The following is a 16,243-nucleotide window of genomic DNA, read 5'->3' as shown; positions in this document are numbered from 1 at the left end:
CGGGGCGGGTTGGTGAGCGTGTCGTTGTCCCGAGCTCCTCCCCGGCGCGCGTGGCGCCGACTCGGTCCCCGATTCGAGGCGACCGGGCGGTCGTCGGTGGCGCCTGTGAGGGCGGTGGGGTTGTTCATGACCTTGTACGCGAGGGCGTGCTTGCACACGCCCCTGTGCTGGTAGTCGCCGCAGGTGCAGAAGAAGTTGCCGCCCTCGAGCGGGACTAGCAAAATCCCCGCGTCGAGGGCCGCGGTGACGGCGCCCCACGACGGCGCGCGCGCGCCGCGGCCCGACGACGACGACGCGTCGCCCGTCGCGAGCCCGACGAACGGTGCGAGCCGGCGGTCGACCTCCGTCGTCCAGGCCTCCTTGTCGTTCGTGTCGAGCGCGCGGAGCATGTCGACGTAGGTCGCGTCGGAGATGAACGCGACGGGCGGCGCCGCGAGGTCCGGCTTGACGCCGATGATGAGGAGCATGGACGTGAGGTGGGTCCCCGAGGTGAGGATGTCGTAGCGGATCTCGACGCCCTTGAGGAGCTGCACCGAGCTCAGGACCGCCGTCGCGTCCTTCGCCAGCTTCGTCTGCGGCGTCGACGGCGGCGCGTCGTACGCGAACTCCGCGTTGAGCTGGCTCTTGTCCTGCACGTAGGCGAAGATGTCCGAGAGGAAGGCGAGGACGGGTTTCATCGTATATTCCGTGCACTGCTCCTTGAGCGTCTTGTTGGAGGCCTCGAGCGTGTTCGTGTCATTGGGGAAGCCCGGCGGCAGCTCCGCGCGCGTCCACGCGCCGTTCTCCAAGTACTCTGAAGAAAACCATTTCATCACCTCGCCCTCGCCGAGGTCCGTGTAGCGCTGCGTGAGCGCTTCGAAGACGGAGTTTAAAGCGTGGTGGAAGACGCCGCTGATCTTCGACACGAAAAACACGTCGTTGTGGAGCTGCTGTCGCAGCTTCTTGTTCTTGAACATCTTTTTGTGCTTATCCAGCGCCATCAAGACGTGCGACTTGCAGCGGCCGTCGATCGGCGGCAGATTCGGCGTGGCCTGGTATGTGTCGGGTTTTTGGCCAGTCAAGCGCAGGTGGACCAGCGACGATGCCATCGCACCCACAAAATCCTGTGGCGAGCTGGCCTCTCGGACAAATGCCACAAAATCCTCCAGCGGGCCTTTGCGTTGCGCCGTGTTGCACACCGGCCGAGCTTTCAAGACCGGGGGTCTTCGCCGTGCCATCGCTGGCCTAGCCATGGGTCCGAGTATTACTCGAAGTACGTAGGAGGAGTGCCTTTCCTCTGCGTGCTCCGTCTTCGGGCGAGCGTGTGGGGACGAGGCTGAGCGCGCGCGCGGGACCCCCTTGGGAGGCCGACGTTTGACCTGGGTTGACGAGCGCCAAAATCTGAGAGCGTTCAAAGCTATGGAGGCCTTTATGACCAAGACCAAGCCTGCCGTAGCCGCAGCTGCACCGGAGAAGCCCGCCGCGCCGTCGCCGGTGAATGATCCGAAGCCCGTGTCCGCGGCGACGTCGCCGGAGAAGCCGGCGAGCGCGAGCGCGCTCATGGAGCAGCTCCAGGCCCTCGTCGCCGCCGCGGAGCCCGGCGCCGCGAAGCAGCTCGTCGGCGAGCTCAAGGCGCTCGTCGCGGCCTGCGCCGACGTCGTCGCCGCCAAGGAGCAGCGGAAGTCCGCGCAAGCCATGGGCGCGGTCAAGTTCGAGTTCCCGGAGCTCGGCTGCGTGCAGCCGCGCGGCAAGCTCGCGCTCCGCGTCGGCGCGTCCGCGCTCTGCTGCGTCGACCCCAAGAAGGGCGACACGAAGTTCGAGGCGAGCTTCGCCGACGTCCGGGCCGTGCTCGTCGTGCCGCCCGTCGAGAGCAGCAAGCCCGGCGAGGCCGCGACGCTCGTGCTCGCGGCGATCCCGCGGCCGCCGCCGCTCGCGGAGCCGCCGTCGACGAAGCAGATGGTCGACGCCTACAAGAAGGCGTCGCTGACGGCGTCCCTCGCGGACAAGGTCGCCAAGGTGCCGTTGGACGCCGCGGCGCTCGGCCGCGCGTTTCCCCAGCTCCGGATCCTCGGGGGAGCGACGCTCGGCGACGCGTTGCCGGAGGCGCTCGCGCGCGCGACGGCCTGCGGCGCCGTCGAGCCCGTGCTCAAGGGCGCGCCCGGCGCCGGCACGACCTTCTTCGCGTCGCTGGGCACGCGCGCGCCCTACGTCCGCGCGAATTTGGGCTCCAGCCAGGGCCACCTCCACCTCACGGCCGCGGGGCTCTTCTTCCACAAGTCGCCGTGCCTCTTCCTGCCCGTGTCGTTGATCGCGTCCATCGCCTGCGGCCGCGCCGGCGCGGCGAACTGCTCCAGCTTCGACCTCGTCGTCGAGATGGAGAACCCCTACGGCGGCGACGACGGCGGCGACGGCGCGAAGAAGCCGCCGACCTTCGAGTTCGCGAACGTCAACAAGGACGAGCTCCCGGAGATCCAGCGCTTCATCCGCGACGTCATCCTCAAGGCCCGCGACAAGGCGTTGAAGGCCGCCAAGGGCGACGCCGGCGACGCCGCGGCGGACGACGCCGCGGACGACTCGGACGACGACGACGACGACTTCGACCCGGACAAGGACTCCGACGACTCCGACGAGTCCGACGACGACGACGAGGAGAAGCCCGCGGGCGACGCGGCGGCCGCGGACGACACGGACAGCGACCGCGAGGGCGGCGGCGACGACGACGACGGCGACTTCGAGTCCGACGACTCCGACGACTCCGAGGACGACGCGAGCGACGACGGCCTCAAGCCCGGCGGCCTCGAGGACGAGAAGATCGAGGCGCCGAAGAACAAGAAGCGGCGCATGTAGGGGTGCGCGAGTAAAGGGCAACAAGGCTTCAAGAAAGGCTGTTACGCGCCCGCGAACCGCTTGAGGCCCGAGGCGAACCAGCCGAAGGCGTCGGAGGACCGCTGCGAGTCCTTGGACGTCGACGGCCGCCGGGGCGCCGCGTCCTGGCGCGACTGGGGCCGGCTGCCCGGCCGCGGCCGCGTGAGCTTGTCGTAGGACGTCTTCGAGGACGCGGTCCCCGACGTCAGGGGCCGGCTGCCCGGCCGGAGCTCGACGTCCGGCGGCGGCGGCCGGGGCTGGGACGCGCGCACGAGCAGCCCCGTCGCGTGGGGGTCGACGTCGTGGCGCACGTCCGGGATCGACGCCGCGTAGCGCGGGCTCGGCCGCGGCGACGACCGGGGCCGCGGGCTCGGCCGGGGCCGTCCCGCCGGCGGCGTGCCCAGGGACCGCGGGCTCGGCCGCGGCCGCGGGCTCCTCGGCGGCCGCGGGCCCGGCGGCCGCGGCGGGCCCGCGAGGCGCGACGCCGACGGCGCGCACGAGCTCGCGTCCTCGGGCACGGGCGACGGCGCGTCGCGCGCGGGCGACGGCGCCCCCGGCTTCCGGGGCGTGTAGGACGCCGCCGCGGCCGCCGCCGCGTCGTCGAGCTGGCCGCCCATGGACGCGCCGAAGAAGGGGAGCGCGGGCAGGTCGCGCGCGTCCTGCTCGCGCTTCCGCGCGCGGCGGTCACGGGCCCGGCGCCGCGCGGCGTCGCGCGCGGCCTCCTCCGCGGCCTCGGCGCGCAGGCGCGCCTCGCGGCCCGGCGTCTTCTGGCGCGTCGTCGGGCGGCTGGACGTGCGCGTCGTCGGCCGGCTGGACGTCCGCGTCGACGGCCGGCTCGACACGCGGCTGCTCAACGGCGGCGACGGGTCCTCGGGCCCGCCGTCGGGGTCCACGAGCACCGGCAACAGCGTGGGCAGCGTCGGCCACTTCTCCCGCTTGAGTTCCGACTTCTCGATGCCCGCGAGGAGCGCCCTGACCTCCTTGGCCGCGTCGGACGTCTCGAGCGCCGCGTCGCGCGCGGCCTTGGAGACGGCGCGCGGCGTCGGGCCCCGCTTCTCGCGCTCCGCGGCGCCGGGGAGCCACGTGCCGCTGCCGGGGCCCTTGCGGTCCGCGGGCCGCAGCACCACGTCGCCGCCGAGCCGCTCCTTCGCGAGCGCCTCCGCGGCGACGGCCGTGCGCGCGCTCCAGACCCGCGAGCTCCGCTTCCGGTTCACCTCGTTCTCCTCGCGGCGCCGGTCCTCCGCGTCCTCCGCGAGCTTGTCGCTGAGGAGCTGGAGGTCGAAGAGCTCGCGGAACATGTTGAAGCGCTGGCGCCTGCGCGGAAATCAACCGGTGAGCTGGGACGTCCCGACCGAACTTTGAAATGCTCTCGCTCGGTCACATCGAAGTCGATTCGGCTGATTTGTGGACGAATCGATTGCTCGCATCGAGTCCTCGACGCACAATCGAAGAGTCTGGTGCACTCCGTTGGAGTCGGGTCGAAGATTCGAGTTCCGCGCGGGCCGGCGCTGCATGTTCTTCGAGCCGCCCGTGATGGAGTTGAGGAGCATCTCGCGCCGGTAGAGCGTCGCGAACTGGAAGAAGGACTTCTCGTCGCCGTCGGCGCGCTGCTCGTCGCTCAACCGAAAGAACGTGTGGCCGACGTCGTCGGAAGTCATGACCGTCAGGAACTCGTCGAAGCTCAGCGTGCCGCTGCCGTCGCTGTCCGTGTACTCGAAGGTCTGCAGGATCTTCTCGCGGTCGAAGGGGTGCTGCGGGTTGAGGGCCCGCACGAACTTCATGGCCTGCTCGACCTCGTCGACCTCGATGTCGCCGGACCCGTCCATGTCCATGTGGTCGAACATCTCGCGGAGCTGGCGGACCTTGCCCTCGTCGAGCTCCGCGCGCTTCACGACGCGGTGGTTGTGGTGCTTCTCGAGCCAGCGGATCGTCGAAAAGTTCAGCACCTTGGTCTCGGCCTGGAGCAGGTCCGTCGACTCGCCCTTGCGCGTGATCACGGGCGCGACGAGCGAGATCTTCCCGTCGCCGCCGCCGCCCATGCCCGCCTCCTGGCGCGACGCCATGGACGCGCGCCGCTGCGCCGCCATCTGCGCGATCTGCGACGCGCGCCGCTCCATGCCCGACACGGCGCTGATCAAGGACCCCACCTTGCGCAGCTTGGCGGCCTACATATTTGGAACGCGTGAGGTTGATTTTTTGCTGAGACGCTGCGTTAGTCACCCCGCCCTCCGGCGGCGCGGGAGCCGCCGGCGGCGCTGCGACGGCTGCCATTCTCTCGCACTTCACCGGTGCGTTCTAAGAGACCACATCGTCGTTTCCTCTCATCCCGTATCTCGCACTTGAAGCCTGGTTGCCGACTGCTAGGGCGTGCACGTGCCGAGCTCGAAGCCCGTCTCGGCCGCCGGGCTCGACGGCTTGAAGCTTTCCAACCTTCGCTCTAAAGATGCAGGCCATCTCCATCCTCGCCGCACTCGCCACGGCCTCGGCCTTCGCGCCGGCCCAGAGCCCCGCCGTCGCGGCCCGCAAGGCCGTCGTCGTCGAAGCCAACGTGGGCCTCTACTTCTCGACCATGTTGCGCGCAGCGTCCGCAACCCCAGGCACCTGCGCAGGCGCTCGCGAGGCTCCACGCGTCTCGGCGCGAGCGCCTCGGACGCCTCCGACGCAACCCCCACGAAACCCTGTTGAAAGACCATTCACCTCTATGCGCGCGCGCAGGTCCGGCAACACGGAGCGCATCGCCGGCTACATCAGCGACCAGACGGGCGCGTCCCCCGAGGGCGTGGCGGGCGTCACGGCCGCGGACCTCGAGGCCTGCGACTCCATCATCGTCGGCGCGCCGACGTGGAACACGGGCGCGGACGACATGCGCTCGGGCACGGACATCGACTCGTGGCTCTACGACGTGCTGCCCTCCGCGGACCTCAAGGGCAAGAAGGTGGCCCTCTTCGGCTGCGGCGACCAGGCGGGCTACAGCGGCAACTTCTGCGACTCCGTCGGCGAGCTCTACGACTGCTTCACGGCCCGCGGCGCGACGGTCGTCGGCTTCACGTCGCAGGACGACTACGAGCACTACGAGTCCAAGGCCGTCCGCGACGACATGTTCTGCGGGCTGCTCTGCGACGAGCAGAACCAGATGGACATGTCCGAGCAGCGCGTCGCCGACTGGGTCGAACAGCTCAAGGGCGAGGGCCTCGCGCTCTAGGCGCGCGGGCCTCGCCGGGGGACTCCTAAGAGAAGCGAAGCAGACGTGTGTGTCGCGGCCGCGCTCAGAACACGTGGCGAGTGTTAGGGGCCCGTCTTGGGCTGGGGCGGGCGTTGGCGCGCCTAGGCGCCGACGTGCCACGCGCGGATGAGGCCGTCCGTGTAGCCGGAGAAGAGGACGGCGCCGTCCGCGGACCAGCAGATGCAGGTGCAGTAGGGCGGCGTGGCGTTCTTGCCCATGGCGGGGAACTCGGGCTTGAGCTCGTCGACGACGACCTTGGACTCGAGGTCCCAGATCTTGACGCCGAGCGTCGTCGCCGCGCAGAGCCAGTAGCGGTTCGGGGAGAAGACGAGGGAGTGGATGACGTCGCCGGCGTCGAGGGAGTAGAGGCGCTTGCCCTCGTTGAGGTCCCAGAGCATGGCCGTGCCGTCCTTGCCGCCGGACGCGCAGAGCGAGCCGTCGGGCGACACCGTGACCGTGTTGAGGTAGCCGTTGTGGCCGTAGAGGTTCGTGCGGAGCTTGCAGTTCGTCAGGGACCAGACCTTGACGAGCTTGTCCCAGCCGCAGGACACGATGACCGGCGCCTGCACCGACGGCGAGAAGCGGACGCACGAGACCCACTCCGTGTGGCCCTCGTCCGAGATCGTGTACTTGCACTCGCCGAGCGTGTTCCAGAGCTTGACCGTCTTGTCGCGGGAGCCGGACACGATCTGGCGGTTGTCCGTGGAGAAGGCCACGGACAGCACGTCCTTGGTGTGGCCCACGAAGCGGCGCGTCGTCTTGCCCGTCGCGAGCTCCCAGAGGCGGAGCGTGCCGTCCCACGAGCCGCTGAGCGCGAACTGGCCGTCGGACGAGATCACGACGTCGGACACGAAGTGGCTGTGGCCCTTGAGCGCGCGGCGCGGGTAGCCGTAGGCCTCGCCCTCGGCGGAGCCGCCGCCGGCCGTGAGCGCCCAGAGGAGGACCGTCTTGTCGCGCGACGACGACAGGATCATCGACGGGTCCTCGGACGTCGTCGCGATGGACGTGACCCAGTCGCTGTGGCCCTTGAGGGTGCCGCGGAGCGTGAGAGCTTCAGCCATGGTTCTAACCTGCGCGCGGGGGGGACGGTCGAGGCGCCGTGCGGGCGGCGGAGCGCGCGCGGTCCGGACGGCGGCGGAGCGAGCGCGCGCGGCGGTTCTCTCGTCGCAGCGCCGCCCGTGGCCGTCGCAGCGCGCGCCGCGACTCGGAGCGCGGAGCCTCGGCCGCGTCGCCGCGCGTCGGCCGATCCCAGCGCCTCAAGAGGCGCGGGGACGGCGGCGACGTCGGTTTTTCGCGCCAGTTTCGCAGCTCCAGCGCTCCGGGTGCGACTCGCGCGGCGACAACCCGAACGGAGCGGCGAATCACGGTTGGGCGGCGCACAAACTGCATCGGACGCCGTCGCCTCGCTGGTTGTCGAGCTGATCTCGTTTTGGGCGAGGCCTCGGCGACCCCGGCGAGGCCTCGAGCCGCCTCGAACCCCCGGCCAAATTGTCGGCCCGGGCCCCGGGGTCGACGACGTCAGGAGCTCTCGGACGCCAAGTCGGACGCCTCGCACCCTGGGACCCTTGCGTCCGCGTGTGACACGGGCACGTGAACTTACATCCGGCGCGGCTCGGGGTCGGTGCGAGGGCGAGGCGCGGCGGCGGGGCCCGGGCGGTCCCGCGCGCCGCTTAGGCGCACGCCTTCTTGAACGCGCGGTCGAAGTCGATCTTGATGTCCTCGAGGTCCTCGTAGCCGACGGAGACGCGGACGCCCGCGGGCTTGACGCCCGCGGCGATCTGCTGCTCCGTGGAGAGCTGCTGGTGCGTCGTCGACGCCGGGTGGATGACGAGCGTGCGCGAGTCGCCGACGTTCGCGAGGTGCGCGCACATCTCGACGGAGTCGATGAACTTCTTGCCGCGCGCGCGCGCCTCGTCCTCGTCCTTGCCCGCGAGCTCGAAGATGAAGACGGAGCCGAAGCAGCCCGGGCGGAAGTACTTCTTCGCGAGCTCGTGCGACGGGTGCGACGGGAGCGACGGCGACAGCACGGACCCCTTCTTGACGGCCTCGTGGTCGCTGAGCCAGAGCGCGAGCGCGTTCGCGTTCTCGTTGTGGGCCTTGCACCGCAGGGACAGCGTCTCGATGCCCTGGATCAGTTGGAAGGCGTTGAAGGGGGCGATGCAGCCGCCCATGTCGCGGAGCGTCTTCACGCGCGCGAGCAGGATGAAGACCGTGTTCGTCGCGTCGCAGCCGAAGACCGGGTGCTCCGAGAAGACGCCGCCGTGGTACGACTCCTGGGGCCCGGCCACCAACGGAAATTTCAGGCTCCCGTCGGCCTTCTTCTTGCGCCAGTCGAACGTCGAGCCGTCGACGATGACGCCGCCGATGGACGTGCCGTGGCCGCCGATCCACTTCGTCGCCGACTCGACCACCAGGTCCGCGCCGCAGGCCAGGGGCTTGCAGGTCCAGCCGCCCTGGCCAAAGGTGTTGTCGCAGACGACGGGGATCTCCGCCTTGGCCGCGATGGCCTTGTAGCGCTCGAAGTCGGGCACCGTCGCCGACGGGTTCGAGATCGTCTCGATGTAGATACATTTGGTCTTGTCGTCGATGAGCTTCTCCGCCTCCTCGGGCTTGGACGCGTCGAAGAAGCGGGCCTCGATGCCCAGCTGCTTGAAGCTGTACTTGAACTGCGTGTACGTGCCGCCGTAGAGTTCCGCGGACGCGACGAAGTTGTCGCCCGCCTCCATGAACGTGAGGAGGCAGTGCATCTGGGCGCTCTGGCCCGAGGCGACGACGAGGGAGTTGGGCAGCGTCGTCGCGTTGTCGCAGTCGCCGTGCGCGAGGCACGGCGCGCCCTCGAGCTTCGCGATCTTGTATTCCAAGACGTGCGTCGTCGGGTTCATCAGACGCGTGTAGATGGGCCCCAGCTGGCTCAGCTCGAAGAGGGCGCCGCCGTGCTCCGCGGACTTGAACTCGAAGCTCGTGGACTGGAAGATGGGCGGCGCGCGCGCGCGGTTGTCGCTGTCGAGCTTGTGGCCGTGGTGGAGCATGGTCGTCGTGAAGCCCTCGCCGGCGACGTAGCCGTAGGGGCCGACCTTCTCCTTGAGCTTGTCGGCGGACATGGTGGAGCGGTGCTGGCGGCGAGGGGCTGCCGGCGCGTGCAGGCGTTCGAATCGGCGGCGCTGGCTGCGGGTGCGCGGCAACACGAGTCGCAGGTCGGAAGCCGACAAGGCTTCTGGATCTTCCGCGATGGGCTGCTCGTGCACTTTACATCAACGGTGCCGTCAAGGTGATGATTGTAAAATATAGACATGGCTGCGCTCGAGCCCATTCCAGGCCGCATAGTGCTGCACTATTTCGCCCTGCGCGGCCGCGGCGAGGTCGCCCGGCTGATGCTCGAAGACCAAGCGGTCACCTACGAACAGAAGCTCGTCGGCGGCGGGCGCCTCATGAATCCTGGCGCCATCAGCATTCACGACTACGACGCGCTGAAGGCCGACGCCTCCTTCGCCGGGCCGCTCGGCTATCTTCCCGTGCTCCGCTGGGGCGAACTCGAGGAAATCAACGAGGCGATGGCCATCAACCAATTCCTCGGGAAGAAGCTCGGCCTGTGGCCGCGGGCCGGCGGCGACGAGGACCGGGCGCACGTCGAGGCGCGCGCGGCGGCGCTGGCCATGGGCGCCTACTCCATGATCAGCGAGAAGATCTACGCCGACATCTTCAACCCGCCGCTCTTCCTGAAGCTGTCGCCGAGCATGCGCACGACCGCGGCTTTCGTTTTGGACCGCCTCGAGGCCGCGCTCGGCGAGAAGCGCTGGTTCGTCGGCGACGTCTGCGACGCCGTCGCCGCCGCGGACGCGGCGGCCGAGGCGGCCGCGGCGGACGTCGAGGCGCGGTGCTTCGTCGAGGGCGGCGCACGAGCTCGAGGTCGTTCCCCCCCAGCCGCCCGCGGAGCCGGAGCCGCCCGCGGAGCCGGAGCCGCCGGTACACGACGAGCTCCCGGCGCCGCCGGAGCACGACGAGCTCCCGGCGCCCATCCCCGAGCTGCCGGAGCCCGCGGAGCACGACGAGCTTCCGGCGCCCATCCCCGAGCTCCCGGTGCCGCCAGAGCACGACGAGCTCCCGGAGCCCGTCCCCGAGCTCCCGGAGCCCGAGCCGCCGGAGGCCGAGCCCGTCGAATCGCCCGCGGCGCCCGCGGAGGAGCCCCCCGTCGTCCTCGTGCGCCCGCCGGCGGAGCCCGCCGAGGAGCTCGACGACCACGCCGCGAACCACCCCGGCGAGTTCGACGGCCACGACATCCACGCGATCGTCGGCGCCATGCACGACTACCACCGCGCCAAGGGCGACGCGCCGGGCGAGGACGCGGACCCGCCGCCGCCCGCGGCCTTTGCGCACGAGCCGTCGCTCGACGCGCGCGTCGCCGCGGCCGCGGAGCTGCCGGGCGTCGCGTTCGCGGAGCGCGGCGCGGCGCCCGCGGTCCTCGCCGCGCCGGCGGCGGCGGAGGAGCCCGCGGCCGCCGCGGCGTCGGCGCGCTTCGACGCGCTGCAGGAGCCCGCGGAGCCCGCGCACGATCCCTTCGCCACGGACGAGCCCCCGGCCTTCGAGGCGGAGGCGGCGGAGGACCCCGCGCCGCCCGCGGACCCCGCGCCGGCCGAGGACCCCGCGCCGGCGGAGGACCCCGCGCCGGCGGAGGCGGACGCCGCCCCGGCGGCCGCGGAGGCCGCGCCCGCGCTCCAGGACTGGTCGCGCGCCGCGCCCGCGGCGCGGCCCGACGCCCCCGCGCCCGACGCCGCGCCGCCGGAGGAGAGCTACCGCGACGTGCTCGCTCGGAAGCACGCGGCGCGCCACGAGGCCGCGACGTCGCCGCTGGGCCTCGCGTACCTCGAGCCGGCGAAGCTCGTCGCGGGCCTCGCCCTCGCCTGCTTCCTCCTCTGCGGCTGCCGCCTCTGCTACCGCCGGCGCCGCAAAGCCGCCGCGCCGCCGCCGCCCGCGCCGTCGCCGAAGCCGCGGAAGCCGCCGCCGCGGCGCGGCCGCGGCGCCGCGCCCGTCGCGGTCGCGAAGAAGGTGCCGATGGTCGCCGGCGACCTCGACGACGACTGGGACGACCTCGAGGGCGGCGACGCGTCGCCGCCGCCGCGGCCGGCGGCCGCGAAGCCGGCCCGGTCGCGGTCGACGACGCCGCGGCCCGCGTCGCCGCCGCCCGCGTCGCCGCCGAAGAAGTACGCGTCCAAGGTCGAGGAGATCTTGGACGACGACGTCTGGGGCGCCGACGGCCTCGACGACATCCTCAACGACTGCTGGGACGCCGAGGACGGCCTCGCGCCGGCGACGCCCGCGAAGTCGCCCTACGAGAAGGTCGCGCGGTCCGCGAGCCTCAGCGCGCCGCCGGCGCCGCCGCGGTCGACGACGCCCCTCCCGCCGGCGACGGGGCCGCGCCGCGCCGTCTCCTCCGCGAGCTCCTACCACGACGAGTCCGACGACGACTTCTTCGCGAGCCTCGGCATGGCCGCGAAGCCCAAATTCAAGCGCTAGCGCCGCAATCCCGCTCCTTTAACCTCTGCACCGCCAGGCCTTGTCAAGCATCTCAAATCCAAAGCAGTTTCGCGCGCGACGATGTCGACGTGGAGCGAGTACTTTGGTTATGCTAAACCTGTGGGCTCGATTTGCTCTCCGAGGCTTCACTAATGCATTACGTTACGTACGGACTAGCCCGAATCCTAGTATTCCTACGTTTCTCGAAAAAAACGGAGGTGTTTCTTTTGCCGCGGGAAATCCCATTTCATCCAGCCGCTAGGCAAATAAGATTGAGTTTGACCATGGCAGGAAACTCCATACTTCGCGATTAACGTGACCAATTTCTGGATGCAACATTTTTTGCTCGCTTTAGATTTGCCCGAATTGAACACAAGCACGTCCTTGATCATCGCTGTCTTGAACTCATCTTCGTATGCCCCTTCGAGCGCCGGGATGGACATCCGCGCGCCGGTCGCGACGAGGCCCGCGACGCGGCGGACGAAGTCGTCCGCGGTCAGTTCCGCGGCGCGGCCAGCAGGATTGAGTTTCCGCTTGGTAGCTGCGGCTGCAGCACGTAGACCAGGCTTAGTAGACGGTTCACTGACGGCCGCGGCGTTACCCAGGGGCGACTTCGGCGGAACGTAAAGCACGATGTCGTGCGGAACGACCGCGACGCCGTTCACGAACTCGACCGAAATCTCCATCTCGTTCGGCCCTGCGCCGCGGTGGCGCACGGGCTCTCCGAGGCCGAGGCGATGCATGACTTCCGCGTGCGCCACGGTCACGCCCCGATCGACCTCGAACGCCTTGGTGATCGGGTCTTTCATGGAGCGTCCCAGAGACCGAAGCAAGACTACCTTCTTCAGCAGCTGGCAGCTGACGATCAACTGCGCAATCTCTGGGCGGCTGAGAATTTCGAGTAGCGACGTCATTCGCGGGCACGCGCGCGTTCAGCGGGACTCGCGGACGACCCGAGAGGAGCCGAATGCGATTCCTTTGTGGAGGAACCTGTTCAGCGATTCATGGCCCCGCTCGCCGCGCGCGCGGCGAGATCCACGCCGCGGACGACGTGGTCGAGGCGACGTAACGTGTGCGTCGACGCCGTCGTCTGCGTCCGGCCACGGACGGCGCGAGCGGGGCGACGCACGGCGTCGCCGCGGCGGCGCCGAACCGGACGCTTCCGCTGTCACTGGCCCGCGGCGAGACGTCGCCCGCCGCCGCGGCTCCGCGCGCGGGGCCGCACGACCTCGTTCGTGGCGCCGGGCTCGCGGCGCCGCGACGCGCCCGTCGCCGCGGACGAGGCGCTCGAGGCTCCCGAACGACGTCGCGGCGCCGAACCGGCGCGTTTCCGCCGCGGCGCGCGGCGAGACGTCGATCGCCCGGCGCCGCGGCTCCCCGCGGGGCCCCAGACGTCGTTGGCGCCGCCCGCGCTCGCGGGCCGCGACGCGACCCACGCCACGGACGCCCGGTGCGCGACGAACGACGTCGCGGCGCCGAACCGGCGCGTTCCGCCGCGGCGCGCGGCGAGACGTCGATCGCCCGGCGCCGCGGCTCCCCGCGGGGCCCCAGACGTCGTTGGCGCCGCCCGCGCTCGCGGGCCGCGACGCGACCCACGCCACGGACGCCCGGTGCGCGACGAACGACGTCGCGGCGCCGAACCGGCGACGGCACCGGGTCTGGCACGCGTGGCGACCTCACCTCCGCTGGGAGGTATAGCAGCGGGATACTAGGTCTTATCATCCTAGGCTTCGTCCGACCCGCGGTTCTCCTTGCACGTGCGCGAGATCGGCGCCCGCGACGGTGCCGAGAATCTAACCCCCCCAAACCATCCGGTGACGAAGGCTTGCGTCGGCAGCGGCTTCGCGCGCTCGCGCGTCTCCTTGACATCGTCTAGGTCCTCGCCTCGCTGCTCTTGCCACAGCTGCGCGGCGTCCTTCGCTTCGCGCCGCCCTGCAATCCATATATTGGTGAGATAATCGGCCGTCACGTGCGGCTGCGACACGCGGTGGATCTTGGTCTTGTACGTAACGCGCAGCGCCTCCGCCGTCTCCGCAAAGTTCTCGTGCCGCTTGTCCCAGGGAAGTAATGCGCCGTCCGTGTAGCGCGCGTAGTCGAAGTTCGCCGGCGGCTCCTCGTCCTCCTCGAGCCAGGCCCCCGTAGCGACGTCGCGGCAGCTGACGCGGTTCGCGAAGAGGCCGTCGACGAGCGGCTGCATGGCGTCCGCCGTCGGCGGAATCTGCTCCAGGACCTCCTTGATCTTCCCCTCCTGCCACTTCTCGCGGTCGTCCGGAGAGGCGCCGCCCGCGTGGCCGAAGATGAGCTGCCGGTCGACGGCCGTCTTGAACAAGTCGTTGTCGACGGCGGGGGAGGGGAAGTCGAGGTTGATCTTGGAGACCGAGGACTCGCCCTCGGCGATCCGGAAGCCCCGGAGCTCCACCGTGAACTTGCCCGGCTCGCTCGTGACCTTGAGGTCGCTCTCTCCGTACCTCGCGAGCGACCCCGCGAGCTCCGCGACGCCCGAGAGCACGCCCGCGGCCTTGCAGTTCGACTCGCTGTAGGCGGGCATCTTGATGACGAGGGGGATCATCTTGGCGAAGTCGAAGAGGTTGACACGAGGGAACGGGAATTTCAATTCCATGGCCCCGGCGGCGACGAGGCCGCAGATGTTGACGCCGTCGTGGAAGCCGAGGTCGTCGACGGCGCGGGGCAGGAAGAAGAGGAGGCCCTCGAACTGCGGGCCGCCCTTGGCGTCGCGGCCGAGGGGGCAGACGAACAGGTGCGGGTAGTCGAGCGTGTCGGCCATCGTCGCATGCGGCTGCAACACCTTGATGAGGAGGCAGTGCTTGATGAAGTCGTCGCTGCACATGAGCGCCGTGCGCCCGACGAGGAGCGCCCGCTGCGCGTCGCCGCTGAGGTTGTGCTCCGCGGACTTGCCCCTGTTCCTGCAATTGAACAGGCGCGTGTACTCCGGGACCAGCGCCAGGTGCATGTAGTAGCCTAACTCTACCTGGCGCAGCGTGATCAGGTTCTTGTCGTACTCGTCCTCGATCTCGAAGCTGGGGCCGCCGTGCGCCCGGCCCTCGTCGATGCGGCGCAGGATGTAGTCGTAGAAGTGGTGGCGGCCGAACCCGTGCCACCCGATCCACACCCAGCCGACGACGTAGGGTCCGCAGCGCGTCTCGCCGCGAAGACGCTCCCAGCCCGGCTCGCCGTCGACGGTCTGCGCGGCCACCCACTTCAGCGTGATCAAATTGTGGCACGGTATGCTGCCGAGGCAGTAGCGCCCGGCGTTGACGGTCAGAAGCCAGAGCGGGTAGTGTATCGTGATGTTGTGTGTGTTCCCACGCACAAGGGGCTGGAGAGGGTCCACTACCCGGATTTTATCCTCCAGCGGCGCGACGCGCGACCCGCCGAACCGGAGCATCAGCAAGTCCACTCTAACAGGCTCCCGCCATCGAGAGGAGGTCTTTTACCGCTGCAAGCTGACTTCACTCAAACAAGGTTCAGTGACATCCACGTGATTAACAGAGATGGGCAGCCGCTGAAGAGCGATGCGCGTGTCCGCGCTCGAGCAGGCCGTGCAGCCCGGGGGCCGCTCGCCGGCCGAGGCCATGCCCGCGCCCTCGGCGCTCGAGGACAGAGGCCTCGCGTACCGCAACGTCCACGACGCCGAGGACGCGGCCGTAATCCCGGCGGAACGCGCGTCGCCGCGTCCCGCGACGAGACACTTCAACCACGCGGGCTCGCTACGCTGCCGCCACGCGGTTTTCCTGGCACGGCGGCCTGTCTTTACATCGGCAAGACGGCCGTCGGCGTCGCCTGCCCTGTTCCCGAATTCGGGAGCCCGTGCGGCGGAAACCCGTCCAGGAAGTCCCAGGAGCGCGCCGACGCGCCGCGCGACGAGAGGCTCGCGACGCCCGCCCGGAAACCGCTCGATCGTTCGACGCGACGGCGCGCCTCGAACGCGACGTCTCAAAAACTCGTAGGTCGCCGAACGCGGTACCGGCCACGTCGCGTTCCTCTACCGGGTCGACTCCGCGGCCGGCCACGACGCGATCCCGAGCTCCTCGGCGTCGACGGGGGAAACGGGTCCGCGTCGCAGCCTTCCGGGGCTTGACCGTCGGGCCCGCCCGTCGACTCGGAGACGCTCGAGTTCGACGCTCGAAGCAGCGCGGCGGCTCCTCGCCGTCGAAGACGACGTCGCCGCCGATGACGACACGCACGACGCGCCGCTCGAGACCGTCGACGTCGGCGGCGACAACGGCACGCGGTGCTCCTGGAGGCGTGCTCGACGCCCGAGGCGCAGATCGTCGCTCCCGTGCTCGCGCTCGCGGGGCTGCGGTGCGCCTCCTTCGCGTTCCCCTTGTTCGACGGCTCCGTGATGGGGCTCTTCCGCGCCACGGAGAAGGAGTTCTTCGCGAACTACGCCAAGGGCAAGGGCCGGGAGTACGCGGACTGGGAGAATCGCAAGTACCCGAAGGGCTTCAGCATGCAGCCCGAGCTGCTGCGCTTGCGCGCGGGCGAGCTCGTCGTGCTTGGCGTTCCGCTCCGCTCATCGTTCCAGAGACGCTTCCTCTACGCGGACTTCGTCGTCTTCGACGCGCTGGACGTCTACGCCGAGGTCTACGGCGCGCGCGCCGCGTTTCGCGGCCGGCCCGGCCTCGCGCGCTTCCGGGACGCCGT

The 16,243-nt window shown here is 70.2% G+C and overlaps 6 protein-coding genes across 6 annotated transcripts; 2 read left to right on the top strand and 4 right to left on the bottom strand.

Annotated features, from left to right (window-relative positions):
• Nucleotides 1–4,493: 4,493 nt before the first annotated feature.
• Nucleotides 4,494–4,730, bottom strand: AURANDRAFT_9194 (hypothetical protein; the record flags this gene model as incomplete). Its single annotated transcript, XM_009039584.1, has 1 exon — nt 4,494–4,730. A coding segment is annotated over one exon (237 nt), but the record flags the coding sequence as incomplete, so codon positions are not given.
• An 815-nt stretch (nt 4,731–5,545) lies between these two features.
• Nucleotides 5,546–6,046, top strand: AURANDRAFT_28071 (hypothetical protein; the record flags this gene model as incomplete). The annotated part of the gene is made up of 1 exon (XM_009039863.1): nt 5,546–6,046. One exon carries the CDS (start codon nt 5,546–5,548, stop codon nt 6,044–6,046), a length of 501 nt encoding a protein of 166 aa, XP_009038111.1.
• Nucleotides 6,047–6,116: 70 nt separating this feature from the next.
• On the bottom strand, nt 6,117–7,453 carry AURANDRAFT_37768 (hypothetical protein; the record flags this gene model as incomplete). Its single annotated transcript, XM_009039583.1, has 1 exon — nt 6,117–7,453. The coding sequence occupies one exon, from the start codon at nt 7,126–7,128 to the stop codon at nt 6,169–6,171; it is 960 nt and encodes a 319-aa protein (XP_009037831.1).
• Nucleotides 7,454–7,737: 284 nt separating this feature from the next.
• AURANDRAFT_59095 (hypothetical protein) lies at nt 7,738–9,168 on the bottom strand (the record flags this gene model as incomplete). Its single annotated transcript, XM_009039582.1, has 1 exon — nt 7,738–9,168. One exon carries the CDS (start codon nt 9,166–9,168, stop codon nt 7,738–7,740), a length of 1,431 nt encoding a protein of 476 aa, XP_009037830.1.
• A 270-nt stretch (nt 9,169–9,438) lies between these two features.
• AURANDRAFT_64824 (hypothetical protein) lies at nt 9,439–11,578 on the top strand (the record flags this gene model as incomplete). The annotated part of the gene is made up of 2 exons (XM_009039864.1): nt 9,439–9,948; nt 9,989–11,578. 2 exons carry the CDS (start codon nt 9,439–9,441, stop codon nt 11,576–11,578), a joined length of 2,100 nt encoding a protein of 699 aa, XP_009038112.1.
• Nucleotides 11,579–12,074: 496 nt separating this feature from the next.
• On the bottom strand, nt 12,075–14,984 carry AURANDRAFT_64823 (hypothetical protein; the record flags this gene model as incomplete). Its single annotated transcript, XM_009039581.1, has 2 exons — nt 12,075–12,119; nt 13,548–14,984. 2 exons carry the CDS (start codon nt 14,982–14,984, stop codon nt 12,075–12,077), a joined length of 1,482 nt encoding a protein of 493 aa, XP_009037829.1.
• Nucleotides 14,985–16,243: the final 1,259 nt, after the last annotated feature.

This window comes from Aureococcus anophagefferens, assembly GCF_000186865.1.
Source record: "Aureococcus anophagefferens unplaced genomic scaffold AURANscaffold_12, whole genome shotgun sequence".
Classification (NCBI taxonomy): domain Eukaryota; class Pelagophyceae; order Pelagomonadales; family Pelagomonadaceae; genus Aureococcus; species Aureococcus anophagefferens.
Note: the sequence above shows the minus strand (reverse complement) of the source record. Positions and strands in the feature narration are given on the sequence as shown.